The sequence below is a fragment of the Labrus mixtus genome, chromosome 22 (assembly GCF_963584025.1).
Source record: "Labrus mixtus chromosome 22, fLabMix1.1, whole genome shotgun sequence".
Lineage (NCBI taxonomy): Eukaryota > Metazoa > Chordata > Actinopteri > Labriformes > Labridae > Labrus > Labrus mixtus.
In genome coordinates this window covers 3,359,006-3,378,064 of record NC_083633.1, presented here as the reverse complement: position 1 = coordinate 3,378,064, position 19,059 = coordinate 3,359,006, and the positions used below count along the sequence as shown (strand labels likewise).

General features: G+C 40.7%; 1 protein-coding gene across 1 annotated transcript in view; it reads right to left on the bottom strand.

Moving 5' to 3' along the window:
- The window catches only part of cmah (cytidine monophospho-N-acetylneuraminic acid hydroxylase), a 51,526-nt gene extending 32,775 nt beyond the window's left edge, over nucleotides 1-18,751 (bottom strand). The window contains exons 1-2 of the mRNA XM_061029667.1: nucleotides 18,523-18,751; nucleotides 180-390 (exon numbers count right to left, since the gene is read on the bottom strand). Coding sequence (XP_060885650.1) covers nucleotides 180-390; nucleotides 18,523-18,685 — 374 coding nt within the window. The 5' untranslated portion in view covers nucleotides 18,686-18,751. The remainder of the gene's footprint in view (nucleotides 1-179; nucleotides 391-18,522) is intronic.
- Between the last annotated feature and the right edge of the window lie 308 nt (nucleotides 18,752-19,059).

Sequence of the window (19,059 nt, the reverse complement as noted above, 5' to 3'; positions counted from 1 at the left end):
TCTAAAGTCTGTTTTGACGTCTATGCTTTTTTTTTTAGGCTTTTCATACAACTACCTAACAAATACAATTTATCTGACTGTAGTAATCTTCATCACTTAGCCTTTGGTCAGCTATCAGCAGGCAGCTCTTGATGATAAAAGCTCCGACCCCTAACAACAGCCGGCCCTTTAGATCTCACCTGCCATCCAGGTCTTCGATGTCTTTGATGAATAACCCTCCTTGGTGTTTGCATTGATTCTTGCATGCTCTAAGGCCGTCGTTGTTCTTGTATATGATGTAACATTTCCCGTCCTCTTGGCTTTTATTGAAATTGATTCCCTCTTTGAGTGAGGCGACTGCTTCAGCATCCAGTGTGAGCAACGTCTTTGCACTTTGAGAAGTCATCTTACCTAAAGACACCAGATTATTTCAACATTTTTGGCACAGAAAAGCTAGGACAAATGTTGAGATGGATTTAGGATTTAGTAAACGGTAATAAGCCCCCTGTTTTGAGTCTGTCAGCACGAGTTTACAGCTAACATATTTAAAATGAGAACAGGCCGACGTGTCTGTCTGCAAAGCCTTTGGTCCCGTGATGGATGTGTAACTCAGCAGCTGGTAGCGACAACGCCACTCTAGAGATTTAACCTAGAGAACATCCCAAAGATACACCAGTACTTTACAAACTTTGTCCGCTGCACGTCAAACACTCTGTCAACACTGGCCAGAAAAGGCTGGGACTTTGAATTTGTACTCTTTTGTCAGCATTTTATCTTTAGAGACACAAAAAGATAATCTTTCAGTGTCCTCATGTGAAGTCAGATGTTACCCTCGTCTGAACGACGTGCTGAACAACAAAGGACACACTTATACTCTACAAACAGTCAGAGCTGCAGGTGCAGACGGACAGATTATGTGTTCCTAAAGACCTAAACAGTTACAGTGTGCAGATGAACCAAAATAAAAAAGACTTGATGCCTCAAGGAGCAAACTTAGAAAAGCAGGAAAACATTCCCAAGCAGCATAAAGTCATAAATCCGTGAAGATGTTTTTACAGAAACATAATGTTCTAGGGCCGCACGGTGGTACAGTGATTAGTGCTGTCCCCTCAAAGCAAGGAGGTTCCTGGTTTGAATTCCCGTCTGACAGGAGCCTCTCTGCACACAGAGAGGCTCCTGTCAGATGCACATGCAAACTCACATGCAAACTCAGATGCAAACTCTGTGGAGTTTGCATGTGAGTTTGCATGTTCTCCCCGTGCATGTGTGGGTTCTCTCCGGGTACTCCGGCTTCCTCTCACAGTCCAAAGACTGTTAGGTTAACTGGTGACACTAAATTGTCCGTAGGTGTGAGTGTGAGTGTGAGTGTGGCTGGTTGTCTGTCTCTATATGTCAGCCCTGTGATTGGTTGGTGAACAGTCCAGGGTGTGACCCAGCCTCTTGTCCAATGACAGCTGGGATCGGCTCCAGTCCCCGCGACACCAAACAGTTCATGTGAGTGTTCACATATAAAGAATTAGTCTTCGTGTAGCAAACTCCGAATAAAGGCAGAGACAAACATTCAGCTGTTTGTGTTCACACATGCAACAAAATAGGTAGGTGGTTTTAAGACACCCCCACACGGCCGTTTTGGACGCCCCTCGGTTTGCCAGATATGAGAGCAGTTATCAGGTCAAACCAACAGGTGTTGCAGCGATGGAAGCGGGCAAGAGAAGTGGTTCAGATAGAAGTGATTGTACCCGACCTAAAAAGCCTCTGCATGTTTCTAATAAGCTCCACGAGCAGAAACGTGCTCAAACTAGGATCAATATTGGAGATGCTTTTGAAAAATGGAGAGAGGTTAGAACGCATAAAGGTTTACAGACCCATGGAGAGCTGGCTAAACACTGAAGGTTCAGAGTCCACCACATGGCAACCTACGTGAGCATCAACTCTAGAGAGGAGGGGGGGGGGGGGGGAGACAGCGCTCTACAATGTGTAGAATTTGCGGGAAACTATCGATGCAATTGAGATGGATATTAATAAAATCATCTTCATTTGTTGCTGAAGTTTTCTGCAGAATGTCTCTCTCTTCCAGCATCAGTACTGACATTTCAAATAGTTTGTGGCTCACAAGTATTTCAGACTACATCAGCCTGGATTCGTTGTCTCTGCCTTTGTTTTCATACAACCTCAGAACCATCAGCAATCATCTGATACAGCCTCTTGGAGCAATGCCCAACCTTTAGGCTCTTCCCACATCATTGACTTTGCCCTGACATTGTTTACAGTCTGACTAACTCTAGATGTGAGAATGGATGTATAGTTAAGGGACATATTCAGTGCAGTTGTCTTTCCTTCTTTTGCATGCAGTCATCTGTTTCTCGATAACAATAAATAGACAAATCGCTGTCAGATGGCTTCTGATGGGATGAATATGATGCCATGCCAATCTTTAAGAGGATGACTCCTTAAATATTGAGATTGAGCATGCACAGCAGCTTCTCCCACAACAGACAAGATGTCCATTATCAGGAATTAATGTCCGACGTGGAGTCCTTAATCCCTGAATATGGACCCCTCGACGGGCATTATCCCGTTTATACTATGGTCACTTGCCAACGAATTTGACCAGTTTTGCTGTCAAATATCGTTAAACTTGTTCCCCTGGCAACACCTGAGGGTTTGACTAATGGCCGAAACAGTCATTACAATCCCATATGCAATGCAAACCTTGTTCACGACTCCAGTCAGTAGGACGGGCCATAGATACAATTTAGCAACGGGAGATAAATGAGTCATCTCTGCTGATTGAACCCTTCAGCTCAGCTGTTAGCATGAATGCTAATGTTATGCTAGCAGGATTCAAACTCAATAACATTGCGTATGGTGGACAAACAGGAAATCTTATCGACCAGTATGTTTAACTGGTAAGTAAAGTAAAGCCCGCCATGTCATTGTCTCCAAATCAATGCAAATTTTTCACCAAGAAAATTATGATGATTTGTTCTATTGGGCGCAGCCTGCGGGCTGAACAGTGAGACGGTCGCTTGATATCAGTCACGGACAGATGATGGAAAGTGAAAAAGGCTGTAGTGGCTTGTAAACGCACATCTCTCACTAACCTTTTTCAAATCAAACTTAGGGCTTTCTCACCTTTTCATGCGATAACCATCACTGAACATTGGACAGCTTAGTCAGCGGACACTTAACCACTTTACTTGGGATTGTCCTGTTGCCTGCCAAGCAGCGCCTCTTGATGCAACATCTCCTTGAGGGCAATGAACTTTGTGTCATGATTCTTTCTTATTTAGTTTGTACTTTGTCTATTTCAAAATTTAGGTTTCCTTGTGGTTATTTATCCTAGTGTTGCTTGTTTCCCTTGTGTGTTTTTGTCTTAATGTTTCATAGTTTAGTGTTTCCTGTTGTATTTGGTCATTTCTTCTCCCAGTGTTCTACGTTCTAGTGTGTATTGTTCACGTTGAGTTCTGTGTGTCTTCACTGTTTCATGATTTATTTTGTTTTGTCCTCAGTGTTTCTTGTCTTGTGTTTTCTCCCTGCCTCTGTGTGTTTCCCTCCAGCCATGATTGCCCTCATTGTCCTCACCTGTGTCTTGTTGGTCTCACCTGTGTCTGATTACCCCTGTGTCTATTTAATCTCAGGGTGCGTTCGAATTGTCCCTCCTATCTCCTTTCACTATCCACTTTACACTTAACCCCGGAAGCATTTAAGTGGTGGTCATGCTAAGAGCCGTTCAAATTCTCTAAAAGTTAAGGAAAGGTGGGTCAAGGAGATGAGATATGCTGCCCCACAATTCCTTGCGGCCGCAACATTTAAGGCGAGTCGCGCATCCGACTGTTCACGAACATTAACGATGATCGTAAAGTGACACAGATGGTGTTTTATTCAACATATTTAATTCACTTAAGAATGCTTTGTGCAGTTTGTATGCACATTTGTATGCTTAAAATATTATGTGTAGGTTATATCTTATATCTTTCATCATTAATGTAACAATTAATTTCATACAATCATGTTTATTTTGATGGGTTAGGGTCAAGGTAACCCTTGATTTCTGAGTGGACAGGAAGCTGATGGTTTCACTTGTAGCCTGGTAGTCTATATTGCTTTTATTTCGATCCCAACCTTGTGGTAATTAGGATTATTTCTCCGGTAAGAAGGCACAGGGTAAAGTTTTTTAGATGCGTTTTTTGTAGTCCATTTTCGGAACATTGTAGTTTCAACACGGCGGACTCACGTCATTAACCTCCGCCGGCCCGTCGCATTTAATGACGTCACCTAGTGGAAAATGCGGTCGGATTGTCAGAGCAACGAGATCGCCTTTCCCTAAGTCCTTTATGAATTCTCCTAACACCTTTCCTTGACCTCATGAGGTTTTCGCGGGGTTAAGGTAAAGTGGATAGTGAAAGGAGATAGGAGGGACAATTCGAACGCACCCTCAGTGTGCCTTCCCTCTTGTTGTCAGAACATTGTTGTTGGTGTTAAATGTTGCATGTCAGTCTTCCTTGTTATTTCCTTGTTGTTCTTAGTGTTTTTTACCCTTTGTGGTTTTTTCCGTTGAACCTTTTTGGATATCAATCTAGTGAGTTTTTTTTTTTAAATAGATATTTTCAGTTCATTCTGCACTTGGGTCCACCTCCTTGTTTTCCCACAACCGTGACACTTTGACCTTTTAGACAATTTAGAAACTTGATTTTAAACCTCCCAACCTCTGATTGTAGCTGTGTTACACAAGTGAGTTTTATTTATTGCATTTATTTTTGAGTTCTCTTCATTATCATAAGCCTGGTACACACTACACGATTTTTAAAATCTTAAACGATTTTGATAACGTGAGAGACCCCACACATGACAACAATCCTGACCAATTATCAGATCGCATAGTGTGTGGTGTGCAACGAGACGAGCAACTCAGCACACCACACACTAACCGATTCATTCGCCAACAACCAGAGTCTTGACTAGTGTAATCTCATGCGATTTAAGTGTAAACAAACATGAGGGGCAAGCTAAATGTGGCTAGCTGTTAGCTGGTACATCCATTACGGTAAACATTTTGGTTGAACTCCTTTCCTTGTGGTTTTACAGGACACAGTGTATATAACTCAGGTTGTTGCCACAAATCAACAAGTTGGTCCTGAATTCATCACATCCATTTAACTTTATGCTTCGCGATTGCTGTTGTCGCCATGGTAATGTTTGTTGTGCTTCCTGCTTCAGTCAGCTTGCTTCCCTATTGGCTATTGTTCCGTTCCACGTGACAATTCAGAGTCCATGCTCGGCCGTCCTCTGTGTTCTCCCCACACCACAGGATTTCTGATCGTAAATGTTGAACACGTTTAATATTTACGATTTCAAATCGGGACAGCCCGATCGTCTTCCGAGCAGATTGGGGAGGTTAAAATCACTCTTAACACACCTCATACCACAGGAGAATCTGGCAAGATAATCTTTGGAACATCAGATAGTCGGGCCTTTGCTGACTTTGGTCGGAAGGGGAGAATCGGGCCCAAAATCGGCCCGATTATCTTGTAGTGTGTACCCCGCTTTAGTCACTTTGAGACTTTTTCTTAAACTCTCATTTACTTTTTCATTTGAATTGTCTTAGCTTCTTAGTTTGTCGATTTTAGTGGCTTTGTATTCGTCTGTCTTCTGGTTTATTAAATGATTTTGTTTGTGATGACGGTGAACATATGAGCCAAAGTGTGAAAAAAAAGTCATCGCTCAACCAGTTTCTTTCTATATTTGGATAAAGTATGATTCATAGTTAGGCTTTTGCCACACCTTAATGAGAGAAAAAAAATTATTCACCGAATCATTTACATCTTCTCGTCCTGATATCACATTTCCCGCTCTGTGAGGATATAAAAGCAGCTGCTGTTCAATGTATTGAATGAACGAGCAAACAGCAGAGGATACAGAGCAGGTGGAATCAGAGAGCATCACCACTTCTGTGCAGAGACAACGAGTCAGCAGCCGACCAAATCTGTAAGTCATTTAAAGGAAGAATATTTCTCCAATTTCATTTCATGCACCAGTCTTTCTTCTCCTGAAATCACAATAAAGTTAATGATGTTCTCTGTGCCAAACGTTACATACATTTCTGTTCAAACCTTTAACTGTGTCATGCCTCTGAGGGAGAATATAATTTCTTATATAAACAACCTTTCAGTATAGATTAATGGAGATATTTATGGGACCACAGAGATACAAACTATGACAAGAAACAACAAAGTGATAGAGATCATTAATTCTGAAATTATGATTATATTTGACATCATCACATTACAGTATTCACACGATTCAAAGACTTTAAAAACAGATGTATCTTTTCCATACATTACATTAAAGATACAAATACATTTATAGAGTCAATCTAACAAAATAAATTGTTTTTATTTTGTAGAAGAGCGAACCTCCTCCACCATGATGAGAATCTGTATCTTCTTTCTTCTGTTAGCTGGTGAGCTTCAAAAAGTTATTAAAAAATGTGATGAATGATGTTTCTTTCAAATGCTAGAATTAGAAGATTTAACAAGTTAGAATGTTAAATTGACTTTAAACTACAATGCCCAACAGCTTCAAGCAACGGACAGACAACATCCACAGCTGCTCCAACAACATCCATAGCTGCTCCAACAATGACCACAGCTGCCCCAACAACCACAGTTGCAGCAACAACAACCACAGCTGCAACAACAATGACCACAGCTGCCCCAACAACAACCACAGCTGCCCCAACAACAACCACAGCTGCAGCTACAACAACCACAGCTGCAGCAACAACGACCACAGCTGCCCCAACAACAACCACAGCTGCCCCAACAACGACCACAGCTGCAGCAACAACAACCACAGCTGCCCCAACAACAACCACAGCTGCCCCAACAACAACCACAGCTGCAGTAACAACGACCACAGCTGCCGCAACAACAACCACAGCTGCTCCAACAACAACCACAGCTGCCCCAACAACAACCACAGCTGCTGCAACAACAACCACAGCTGCTGCAACAACAACCACAGCTGCCCCCACAACAACCACAGCTGCCCCCACAACAACCACAGCTGCTCCAACAACAACCACGGCTGCCCCAACAACAACCACAGCTGCTCCAACAACAACCACAGCTGCTCCAACAACAACCACAGCTGCCCCAACAACAACCACAGCTGCTCCAACAACAACCACAGCTGCCCCCACAACAACCACAGCTGCTCCAACAACAACCACGGCTGCCCCAACAACAACCACAGCTGCTCCAACAACAACCACAGCTGCTCCAACAACAACCACAGCTGCTCCAACAACAACCACAGCTGCCCCAAAAACAACCACAGCTGCTCCAACTACAACCACAGCTGCTCCAACAACAACCACAGCTGCTCCAACAACAACCACAGCTGCCCCAACAACAACCACAGCTGCCCCCACAACAACCACAGCTGCTCCAACAACAACCACAGCTGCCCCAACAACAACCACAGCTGCCCCAACAACAACCACAGCTGCCCCAACAACAACCACAGCTGCCCCAACAACAACCACAGCTGCTCCAACAACAACCACAGCTGCAGCAACAACAACCACAGCTGCTCCAACAACAACCACAGCTGCTCCAACAACGACCACAGCTGCCCCAACAACAACCACAGCTGCTCCAACAACAACCACAGCTGCTGCAACAACAACCACAGCTGCTCCAACAACAACCACAGCTGCTCCAACAACAACCACAGCTGTTCCAATAACCACAGCTGCCCAAGGTGCAAATACAGTTGCTTCAGGAGCAACCACAGCTGCTGCCTCCTCTGCAGTCATCAACCAAACAAGTTTCCTTTTAGTCATAGCAGCTCTTACAGCAATTCTTTGGAATTAAGAACTGGATTGAACTCAGTGAGCTCCTAAAGAATAAGGGCACGAATAAATCCATACTGAAGTGTAAAAAAAGTTACTCATATAAAAGAGTTTAGAGACATTTAAATTAATTCTGTACTGGTAGTAAAACCTGCAAAGGAAGGTATTTGATCATGTTTAAGGCAGTCAGGGTTCGTCAACTGTCTCGCATCAGGACCCAGTGACCCCTCCTAAATGTCCTGAACCACATTTTTCAAAACGTTGCAGTTTGGAGTGAAGTGACGAACATTACAGTACATCACATCACAAAACATGATTGTACAACTTTCTGAAAGTAGTCAACAGGTTTGATTTTGTAAGTGTCAGGATTTGTTCTTGTTATTTTGTTTATTTCAGTTTTTAGAATTCCTTTTCCTGATTTATTTTGTCTCTTTCTTCCTTTGAGTTGCTTGTTTCCCTTGTGTGTATCTTTAATTACTTTATTTACCTTGTTTAGTCTATTTATTTACCTGTTTTTTATTTATTTATTTAGCACACATATAAGAATACATCATAGGATTAACAAAAAATATAAAAAGGTGTGTCAGGAGGTCAAGAAGCCAAAAGGCTTATACAAGGGACCTCACCTCTTAAAACAACTAAGCAAATAGAATTACACAATTTCAGAACAAAAATTAATATACACACATACACACACACACACATATACAATGAAAAGACTGAAAATGTAACCCTCTATCAGCTAATCAATGAAACAGGCATTCATCTGTTGAAAAGGTAGAGTGAAGGAGTGAGTTGATGGAAAAAATCTATATATATATTTATATACTATATGCAAAAGTTAGACCTTGTGGATTAAATTTAAAGACAGTTTCTTTTTAAAGATCTCTGTAGATGATGAGCTGTTAACGTGTCTTTTAGAATTCTATATTTGTACCCCACGATATTTGAGGGAAAACTGACCATGTTTGGTTTCACAAAAAGGAAGATGACGATGATTAAGTAGTCTGTTAGAATATGAACGAATCTGAGAATTCAATTGAAAAAGAAATCGAAATGATGATGGTAAAGAAAAAGGTACGACCATACATCTGTATATAAACACACATATCTAGATATATATAGTTATTTTACAAAGTATTAATAAGGGATTATAATCTTCAGTTCCAACTTTATAATAACCATCCAAATAATGCTAATGAATTTGGGTATACTTAATATGGCAATAAACTGAGTCAACACACTGCTTAGTGTTGAAGAAATGACTAAGACTTGACTCCACACAATGAGACTCAGTTGACATCAGATGGCTTACGTTGATGAAAGTTTATACATAAGATGAATACTCGAGGAGACATGATTCAACATCACACTTCTGTACTTGTGTCTTGCTCAATCACATCTGCAGAACTTTTCAAAAGGCATCGCATATATCCTAAAAGACATTATCATTATCAGGGTCACATTGACCCACCTAAACTAATCTGTGACGTCAATTACACTTGACCACACAATAAGTCTACCAAACATCCTTGCAGATATCAGGGAGAACAGTTGACACTCTCTAAGCTGTACTTGGTGAACAGCTGAACTCTATCAGGTCTGACTGACATTAGAGAACAGTGAATAAACCTGAAGACATCTGTACATTATAATCTAAATAACTACAGAAATTCCACCACACTTAGGTTTACCTGTCACTTGACATGTATGGCACCTCTTAATGTAAGCTGCCACATCACGCTTGAGGCGGGGTCAGAATAAATAACGGAAATATGACAGTATGTTTTACCAACTCTCAAATACCCGGTCTGGTCATGAGAACACTTAAACACTTAATTTTCAAAACTTAGTAGGAACCACTATTTGGACAACTGGACCACCAACACTGTCAACACCTTGGAGTACCCACTTACGTACCAATACTCACTCTGAAATGTTTATTAAGATCCCTCGCGAACTCAATATGTGATTGCTTATCAGACTTTCTCCAGGACCTAAAACTTTGCCTATAAGCCTCTGGTACCAACTCATAAGACTTCAACACTGCTTCTTTGACAGTAAAACACTTCTCACTGTCAACTGCACTGAGTGCTGAAAACAGACTGTAACATTAATACCTTGTCAGCTTCAGGCAATCTTCTTCCATTGGCAACACACTCAAAAAGATAGAGAGCAAAGGTGTCTGTGTCTCTCTTATCAAACTTTGGTACAAGTCGCAAGTTACCAACTAAATTACATAAAACTTTGAACCCTGTGCAACAGATGCTACAGGCTCATCTGAAACAATCTACCAGACTTGATAAGATCTAACCAGAACTGCTGCAATTCTAACTTCTGCTTTGCTAGAGACTGCTTAAGCATTTCTCTTTCAATGCCCAATTTATATCTCTCCATTTGCAACAGCAACAGCTCCTTTTGCTGCTCAAATGTCAAAGAAACCGAAGGAGAAACAACAGACTCACCTGCAGTACACTGTCATTCATAACTGGGAAAACATTATTTTCGAAGAAAGTAGCCTAAACTATTCAAAAGCTCGTCAGAGGGAGAGTGAACAAAACTAGAAACAAGTCCCTGGTGCGGGCCAAATCTGTAAATTGGTCTGGTAGCTGGAGAGGTGCCAGATCACTTCCTGAGCACTGCCGAGGTGCCCTTGAGCAAGGCACCAAACCTCCCACACCACCAGCTCAGGAGCGCCCACTGTGGGCAGCCCCCTCACACTCCATTAGTGCATGTCCATAGGATCCTGTTTGTGCATGTGTATATTTCAGCCTATGTGTGTGTTGCATGACTTACAGAGTGTAAAAATAGAATTTCCCCTTGCTGGGATCAATAAAGTAAATCTTCTTCTTTACCCCAAAACGGACTAACTACCACACCTAGTCTTTGTGCAGCTAGTGACAGTGGTACTTACGCACTCGAAACCACAGGAGGAAAAAGGCAACCGCTAAGAAGAACACTGTTGCACATCAATCCTGGAGAAGATTTAAGCCAAATATTGTTGAAATGCGTAAACTAATCCCATGTTTGAATGAGGGAAATGAAAATGCAATCGCATTAGCTGCTGTTCCTCATTCTGCTGGTTTAGCAGACTGGTTTTCTAGCTCAAGTTGCAGTGTGATGTTAACTTTCCTGTATCCAGGTAAGAAAAGCAACACAACATCAGATGCTTTTCATCACTAGGCCTTCATCAGCATTGCAGATGTAGCGGATTATTCTACTTTAAAATATAACTCGGGGCACCATCCTTACCAAGTAAGGCAATTAATATTACCTGTAGTAATTAATTAATCTATAAATCTGTCTCATATCATTGGGGTAAATTCTCAAGCAGTTAAAACCATAAAATTACACAGACAAAGTACTGAAATGTTATATGTGAAGTTTGATAAAGAAAAATGGTGAACAAAAGATGTATAAAGGGAGTGAATAGGCAAAGGATATAATTACGACAGTGATACTGACGCGACAACGCAAATAATAACACTGTTATGTATTGTTTCTAAGTTGAAATGGTGAAGTTCTTATGTTAGAGTTGGAGTTAACAGCGATATTGTTTGAGGGATTTAACTAAGTTTGGATTTGAGAAAGAAAACCAAAGGGACTTAATAAATTTGATGGATAGTTGATTTGAGGCTTTGATTTGGATACGACAAGCTTGACTCATCACACTCCTCTCATAATCGTAACGCTTCTTACTTATGCGTAGTGTTCAATTGAACTCTGCCGAATGATACCAAGGCTCCTTGTCGAGTTCTTTCGGATCAAGGATGCCGGTGGTCCACGATGACCGCCGTAGCAGGTCTGGTCGGAGTTGATGATGAGAGTGAGTGAAGAAAAGCACAGCGGCCCAACAGTCGTCCGTTTCGCAGCGGCTCAAAGAGTCAACACCATTACAGAGACTTTTGGGTCCCTTATCCTGTTACCATCTGGCTCGTACTTTTTGTGTGTGTGTGTGGGTGTACTCTTCTTATACCCCACAGATAATCTATTTCATTGTAACTATGGGCAACAACCTCTAAGCCCTTATCACACATTGACTGACTATAACTTTTTTTGTTATCTTTATGTGTGCAGGGACAATGCAGGTTGGTTATGAGGGTTATTGAGGTGTGTGAGAATTCTGGATCAGAGTGCATTGGTTGCTTTATGTTTAAGTCTGTTGCCATACCAACCCAGTGGTGTAGCACAAATACACACAACGACCAAGACTACGGTGCTAAGTGGCCGCTCCTCTAGTAGCTCCGTCTGTGTCGTGTTCGTTTTAAAAAGTTAATTGCTATTTTTTTTTACCTTTGCCTTTGTGTAGTACACTCACAGTGTAGAACTTTATCCTATGGATACACTTTCTGCTTTCTTCAACATTGCACAGAAAAAGCTGTTTGTTTAAAGGTGTTCTTACTCTTAGCCATCTCTGGCGACTTTAATCATCTAACACCGGACTCAACACTACCAGACTTTTATCAGTTTGTAAGAGCCATATCAGGAAGAAGAGGACAATAGACCTCCTGAATGCAAGTCCATGAAGGATGCTTACGCTGCCATTCCTCCTCCCCCACTGGTGAAGTCTGAACACAACCTCGTGCTGCTAAAGCCACATTACGAGCCACAGATCCAGAGACAACCATAACTTCAAAATCCCTCAGGAATTGGTCTCCTGAGGCTCTGAGAGACTGTTTTCAGACCCCTATCTGGAGCGTCAGACTGGTGGAGAAGGCTGGCTCTCTGATGGTGGCAGACAGAAGGAAACTGGATAAACTCCTCCTGCACCCGTGCATTAAAATATCTAAATTAATTTAAAAAAATTGACTAAAACCATGTTTTATATATTTTTACATTACCTCAAATATTTCCAACAGTTGTCAAAGCCAGAGAAATCAGTATAATTTTTAGAATTGTAACGGGACGTGTCTTGGCGGCCACCATGATAAAGCCGCCATGACAGACACAAAATGTTTATCGTTGCCAAGGAAACACCAGATGTTACGTCGCTGCATAATGAAGCGTGAGCTGCTACTGAAAGCTGCCGGACTGTTGCTGTAATGTGCTGCTGTGATAAAAACATCATGTAAATTATATACATTAGCTCATCAGTAAACATATTCTCGTCCTCGGTTTCAGCCTGCCAGAACAGGTTCTGACCCTTCCCAAACTCAGACCAGAACCTATGTGACTGCATCCGGTCCCTCTGTTGCCTTTTATCAAAATCTCTATATCAATGTTGTGTAATATTCAAGGTTTTCTGTTCTGTTATTCCTTTTTTTTAGCATTACTGGGAATCTCTTGTTTTCCTACTTGTATACATTTTTAAATCTTTTATTTTTTATAAAGGGACAGAGCAAGAAGACAGATTGATATGAGGGTCCATGAGGGACTTTATTCAGAATTGCCAGGCATATACATGTACTTTTCCTCTCACATACACACATGAAACCAAACTCATTCACATATTATACTGAAACCACACACACACACACACACACACACACACACACACACACACACACACACACACACACACACACACACACACACACACACACAAGTGAAATGCTTTTACATACACAACTGAAACACTCTCACACAAACAACTGAAACACTATACGCTCACATACATAACTCAAAAGCTCTCATGAAAACTATTGAAAAGCATTCACATGTTCTAGTAGACTGTGCTCATATACACAGCTGAAAATGCTATTGAAAAGCATTTACAGATTTCAGTATGTTAGAGGATTTCAGTATGTTGTATTAGAGGATTTCAGTATGTTATATTAGAGGATTTCAGTATGTTGAATGAGAGGATTTCAGTATGTTGTATTAGAGGATTTCAGTATGTTATATTAGAGGATTTCAGTATGTTGAATGAGAGGATTTCAGTATGTTGTATTAGAGGATTTCAGTATGTTATATTAGAGGATTTCAGTATGTTATATTAGAGGATTTCAGTATGTTATATTAGAGGATTTCAGTATGTTGTATTAGAGGATTTCAGTATGTTGTATTAGAGGATTTCAGTATGTTGTATTAGAGGATTTCAGTATGTTATATTAGAGGATTTCAGTATGTTGTATGAGAGGATTTCAGTATGTTGTATGAGAGGATTTCAGTATGTTATATTAGAGGATTTCAGTATGTTATATTAAAGGATTTCAGTATGTTGTTTGAGAGGATGAGACATTTTGATTACACATACAGGAGTATTTCACAAATGAACATGTGTGTCAGTGTGGTTATTTTGTTTGGCTTGTTTTTATTTTTCACCAGTCAACATCTAGCCTAATCACACTGATGATTGAGTCATATTTCTTGTGCTAGAGAATGGCCCCCAGGTATTCTGCCCTGTACTATTCCCATGCTCAAATAAGTTGTTGATTCTCATCCATCTGAGCGTGAACTAAAGGTATCTTTTTCATGCAAAATAAAGCAAACAGCAGGTTACACAAGAGTGTGATGTCGATCGGGGCAAACGCTAACCTCTGCAACCAATACGTGTGTGCCTGAGGCATCTGCTGCATTGTAGAGAAGAACATGCTGCATGACTTTAAGAGTTGTGTCATATAACTCTCGTGGCTTGCCCCTTGGACAGAGTGCAGGGGATGAAGCTTGATGCATTGATATTGACAAGCTCCTGGAGAACGCTGATATTTTATACGTTCAAAACACATTTTTAACGAAACAGGACCTTCATGAACTTAATTCTGTTAACAATGATTTTTATGGGATAAGGGAAAGAAGTTTTGCCTTGTTTGTTGAACAGTACAAAGATGCCTTCTACTAACTTGGAACATTTCCCACAGAGGTTGTTCTAAGTAGGATACACAGCCACTGACATGAAACGATCATTACGTTAACATGAAGTTAAAAGGCTTGATTCCTTCTTTTAGTCTGACTAAAATTGACTTTCAAAATTCATGTAAACATGTTGTGATTGACTGAATTAGTGCTACGTCGGATTTCTCGAAGTCGATCAAACATAATTAGATAATGCAGTTGGAGGTCTTGATTGTGTACACCTCAATCTGCATGCGCATGCTCCACCTCCCGCACACCTGGCTTTGCCCCCCGAAGTCGAACAGCATAAATGCGTAGAAGAAAGCCGGGAAGAAAACGGTATGAACATGGCGATAGGTGAGCGAGAATTACGCTTTTTTTGAAGAGACGAGGATACTCAGTTTATGTTGGGTCAAATGAAAGGAAGAATGTGCAACATTTTCTACACATTAATACAGCAGAAATCCAGTCTATCCTGAGTAAATGTCTCTCTGAGTCATGACTGTCTACAATGAGTGAGAAGCTTGAGTCCTGCTGGCTGTGTTGTTGTTAGAGCCGTGTTTACATCGTGTTTACATGGACGGGACGGACTTGTGCATAAAGCTGTTTTAGTCAAGGACTAGAGAAAAGAAGAAGAAGAAGAACATTCTGTGTCAATTTATTTGCCACTTGACATTCTGAGTTAACCAAAGTGTGCTAACAGCCTGCTAACACAACAATGCAGGACACAGGCGATTGTTTTTGTCTGCCGTGTGTCGCTGTAGGAGAGCGGAGGCTTCAGAATAGCGGAGGTGTCTACAAACAGCAGTTTGTTTTGGTTTAACACACAAACATATATTACATGGTCCCACAAAAGCTCTGGGTAAATGCACAGAACAAATCAATGAGTGGATGTGCAAAAATGTTCTCCGGCTAAACAAAGACAAAACTGAGGTTGTTGTTTTTGGAGCAAAGGAGGAGCGACTAAGAGTCAGCACGCAGCTTCAGTCAGTAAGACCATGTTTCTCCATCTCCCTGATTCCCAGAAGCTGCTCTATCTCTGTGGAGAGAAAAGTCTGTGTGCAGTACGAGCTGCTAAATATGTTCATGATTGTCACAAACTGAGACAAAATACACTTAATGTTTCATAGAAATACACGGTAAAAATAATTCATGTTATTGTTAATGTCTTTTATTCATATTTGTTGTATTTGTTTACTGTATATATTGTTATCATTTGTTGATCAAAATGTTTTCTGTACTGCTTTGGCAACATAGATTGTTGATCTGTCATGTTAATAAAGCTCATTTGAATTGAATTGAGACAGAGAGAGAAAGGGGGGAGAGGGAGAGAGAGACAGAGAGAGAGAGAAAGGGGGAGAGACAGAGAGAGAGAGAGAGAGAGAGAGAGACATACAGGGAGAGAGAGACAGAGAGAGGGGGAGAGGGAGAGAGAGAGACAGAGACAGAGGGGGGAGAGGGAGAGAGAGAGAGACAGAGGGGGAGAGACAGAGAGAGAGAGAGACAGAGGGGGGAGAGACAGAGAGAGACAGAGACAGAGAGAGAGACAGAGGGGGGAGAGACAGAGAGAGACAGAGAGAGAGACAGGGGGGGGAGAGACAGAGAGAGAGAAAGGGGGGAGACACAGAGAGAGAGAGAGAGAGAGACAGAGAGGGAGAGAGAGAGGCAGAGAGAGAGAGGGGGGAGAGGGAGAGAGACGGATGCACGTCGTGATTTTATGCACTTCTCCTCACTTGATAGAAAATAATGAAGCTCTTACTGCTCTTTAAACATGCTGCAATGGTCACTGTGCAATAACTAGCTTACTATTCTTGTACATTTTGTATATATTGTGTGTTGCTTTATCTTGTCTTTAATCTGCTGTCTGCATATTTTTTATATTTTATTTTATTTGTATCTCGTACATTGCTGATTATTGTGAATGCTCCGGTGTGCCCGAAGATCTGTGCATTCAGGGACGTGTTTTTTTGTCTCCTCCCCGCTCTGGCACTTCAGGAATGACTAATTAACCACGGGATGTGCACACACTACATTTATATAGAAATGATGGCATTATTATATTTGTGAAAACACAGGAACTTTAAATAATTCAGAATAAACCCCAAAAATGCATAACTACATTTGGAGGTGCATACCGGAAACTAAGTCAAACAACAACATTGCTCTAAGAAGTGGAGCAAGTTTACATTTACATAAATTAAACTGAAAAAAAACAAATACAAGTAGCTACAGTATGTGCATTCACCTGACTTTTAAAACAGAGCAGATTTGTATTTTCTCATGTTAATGGAATATGCTTCCATGTGTTTTTCACTGTTATTGGACGCCTTTGTTATTGGAAAGACTTTTGATATGAGTCTGGCAGTCCGTTCTTCTACGTGTCCGTACTATCGTGATCTAACTCTGTCACTGATTTTTTTATGCGCCATAAATCTGTGCCATCTCTGTGCGTAATTCGAGGAAGCATTTTAGCGCTGCTCCACAGTCAAACCAGTTGACCTCTGTATGATCGGGCAGCCTGTGCGTGATATCGTATTTGGATAAGAATTAAATGTTCAGTAATAGTTATATTTTTACAGTCTGATGAAAGCTGGTGATAAAGGCGCAACAGCAGGCTACTGCATTTAGAAGTGATGTCGCGCTGAAACTTTTAGTTGATCAACACAACACTTTCACATCTGGGTGACCTAAAAATGAACCATCTGTAAATAAAATCAGTTAATATTAATTTTAATTTACTGTTGTTTTTTTTTACAATAACCAGAGGTAAAATAAGTCGGGAGATGCATCAGTCTCAACGCCGGTGTCTGGAACCTACACTTAGTCTGGATGTGAGGAGACTGTCTGGGCCATTACGCGTGACGGAGAGGATTTTTTTTTTATTTGCACGAGCTGCTCTTTGTAGCTCACTCCATAGGAAGCTTTGTTATTATTAGTCAACATTTTGTTTTACATCAGTGAAGACAGGAGAAGCAGGTAAGAAGTGTGGAAAGAACTGAAGACCGTCATGCTGCGCGCGCAGTGCAGCGGTTAAGTCCCGTAGCTTTGATACGATTCTGGCAACTTGTGAGTAAATAAAACTAAAGAAATATCGCTCCTTCGATCTCTCTTGAAAACCTGCATTCTGTGTCACCTCTCTCAGGTGTTCAGCCTGTTTTCTGATGTGACGTATTACCAGCGTAATGCAGGAGCAGCTCGTGCGCTCGGCCACTCGTCTTTTTTATGATACTCCCTGCTGAGAAGATAGTTCAAAGTGCTCCGTTTAATTAATTTTCGTATCATGATATCAACCTTTACGTTGCTCATTATACATAGGGTTTTAATAAAATTCGGGGAAAATAAGTATTACAAATATTTAATTTATAAAAAAAATTCAAAATATTTTTCAATACATTTCCCTCTTCTTCCCAAAATGTCTCGTGGGCCGTATGAAACCTGCTGTCGGGCCGGATACTGCTCTAAGAAGTGGAGCAAGCTCACATTTACATAAATGAAACTGAAAAAAAACCAAATACAAGTAACTACAGTATGTGCATTCACCTGACTTTTAAAACAGAGCATGTCTCATGTCAATGCAATATGCTTCCATGTGTTTTTCACTGTTATTGGACGCTTTCTATACCTTTAAAAACAGTGCAGGCAGAGGTTTGACTTCCTTAATGCTCAGTTTGAGCAGAAATATAACCTTGTAGCCTCATGAGGATTAATCATCATTTCAAAGACACGTTAAAAACAGGTCGAATGACTGATCATATCGGTTGCCTGAGACAGTTGATTTAAAAATGAACTGTCACTTCTTTCATTTAGAGCTCTTTGATTGACTTTATTAGTCACTCCTGTAGATTCCCCTTTAAATTCATGAATTATAAATAAATGACCCTCTTACACCTGCGTGTTTAAAGCAGACTCACCTCCAAACAGATAGGCTGTAGTCCCGGGAGTAGTTGCTCTGCAGTGTTTGAAAGATGGTGAGGCTGTAGTCGGATCATGTGACAGTGGTGGTTTGCTGTAGGCTATAATATGTATGAGGTCAACCAGGGTGTTACTGCTCCTGTGCGACTTCCTCCCTGACATAAAACGTGGAAGCGTTACACCGCAAAACACTTCCTAAAATGTATGCGAGACCTGACTCCCGGAATTTGGAGATTTTTTTTTTTTAATTACTTTTTATTGTCATCATGTCTTAACATACAGTACACATATTTTATATTCAACATAAAGATGTTGAAAGAATTTGGAGATTTTGGTTTGATTCGATGCACTGTGTAGATAATGCTCATTTTTCATTTGAATTATGATACAAATTTAGCGGTGCTTTTTTTAAAATGATAAATCAAATGTAATTTTCTTCATTTTAATTTAGTCAAAGAATGTGCATTTTTGAAGTTGAAAACTAAAATTCAAATTAGATAAATTAATCATTTTATTTTTGAGTCAAATAATACACT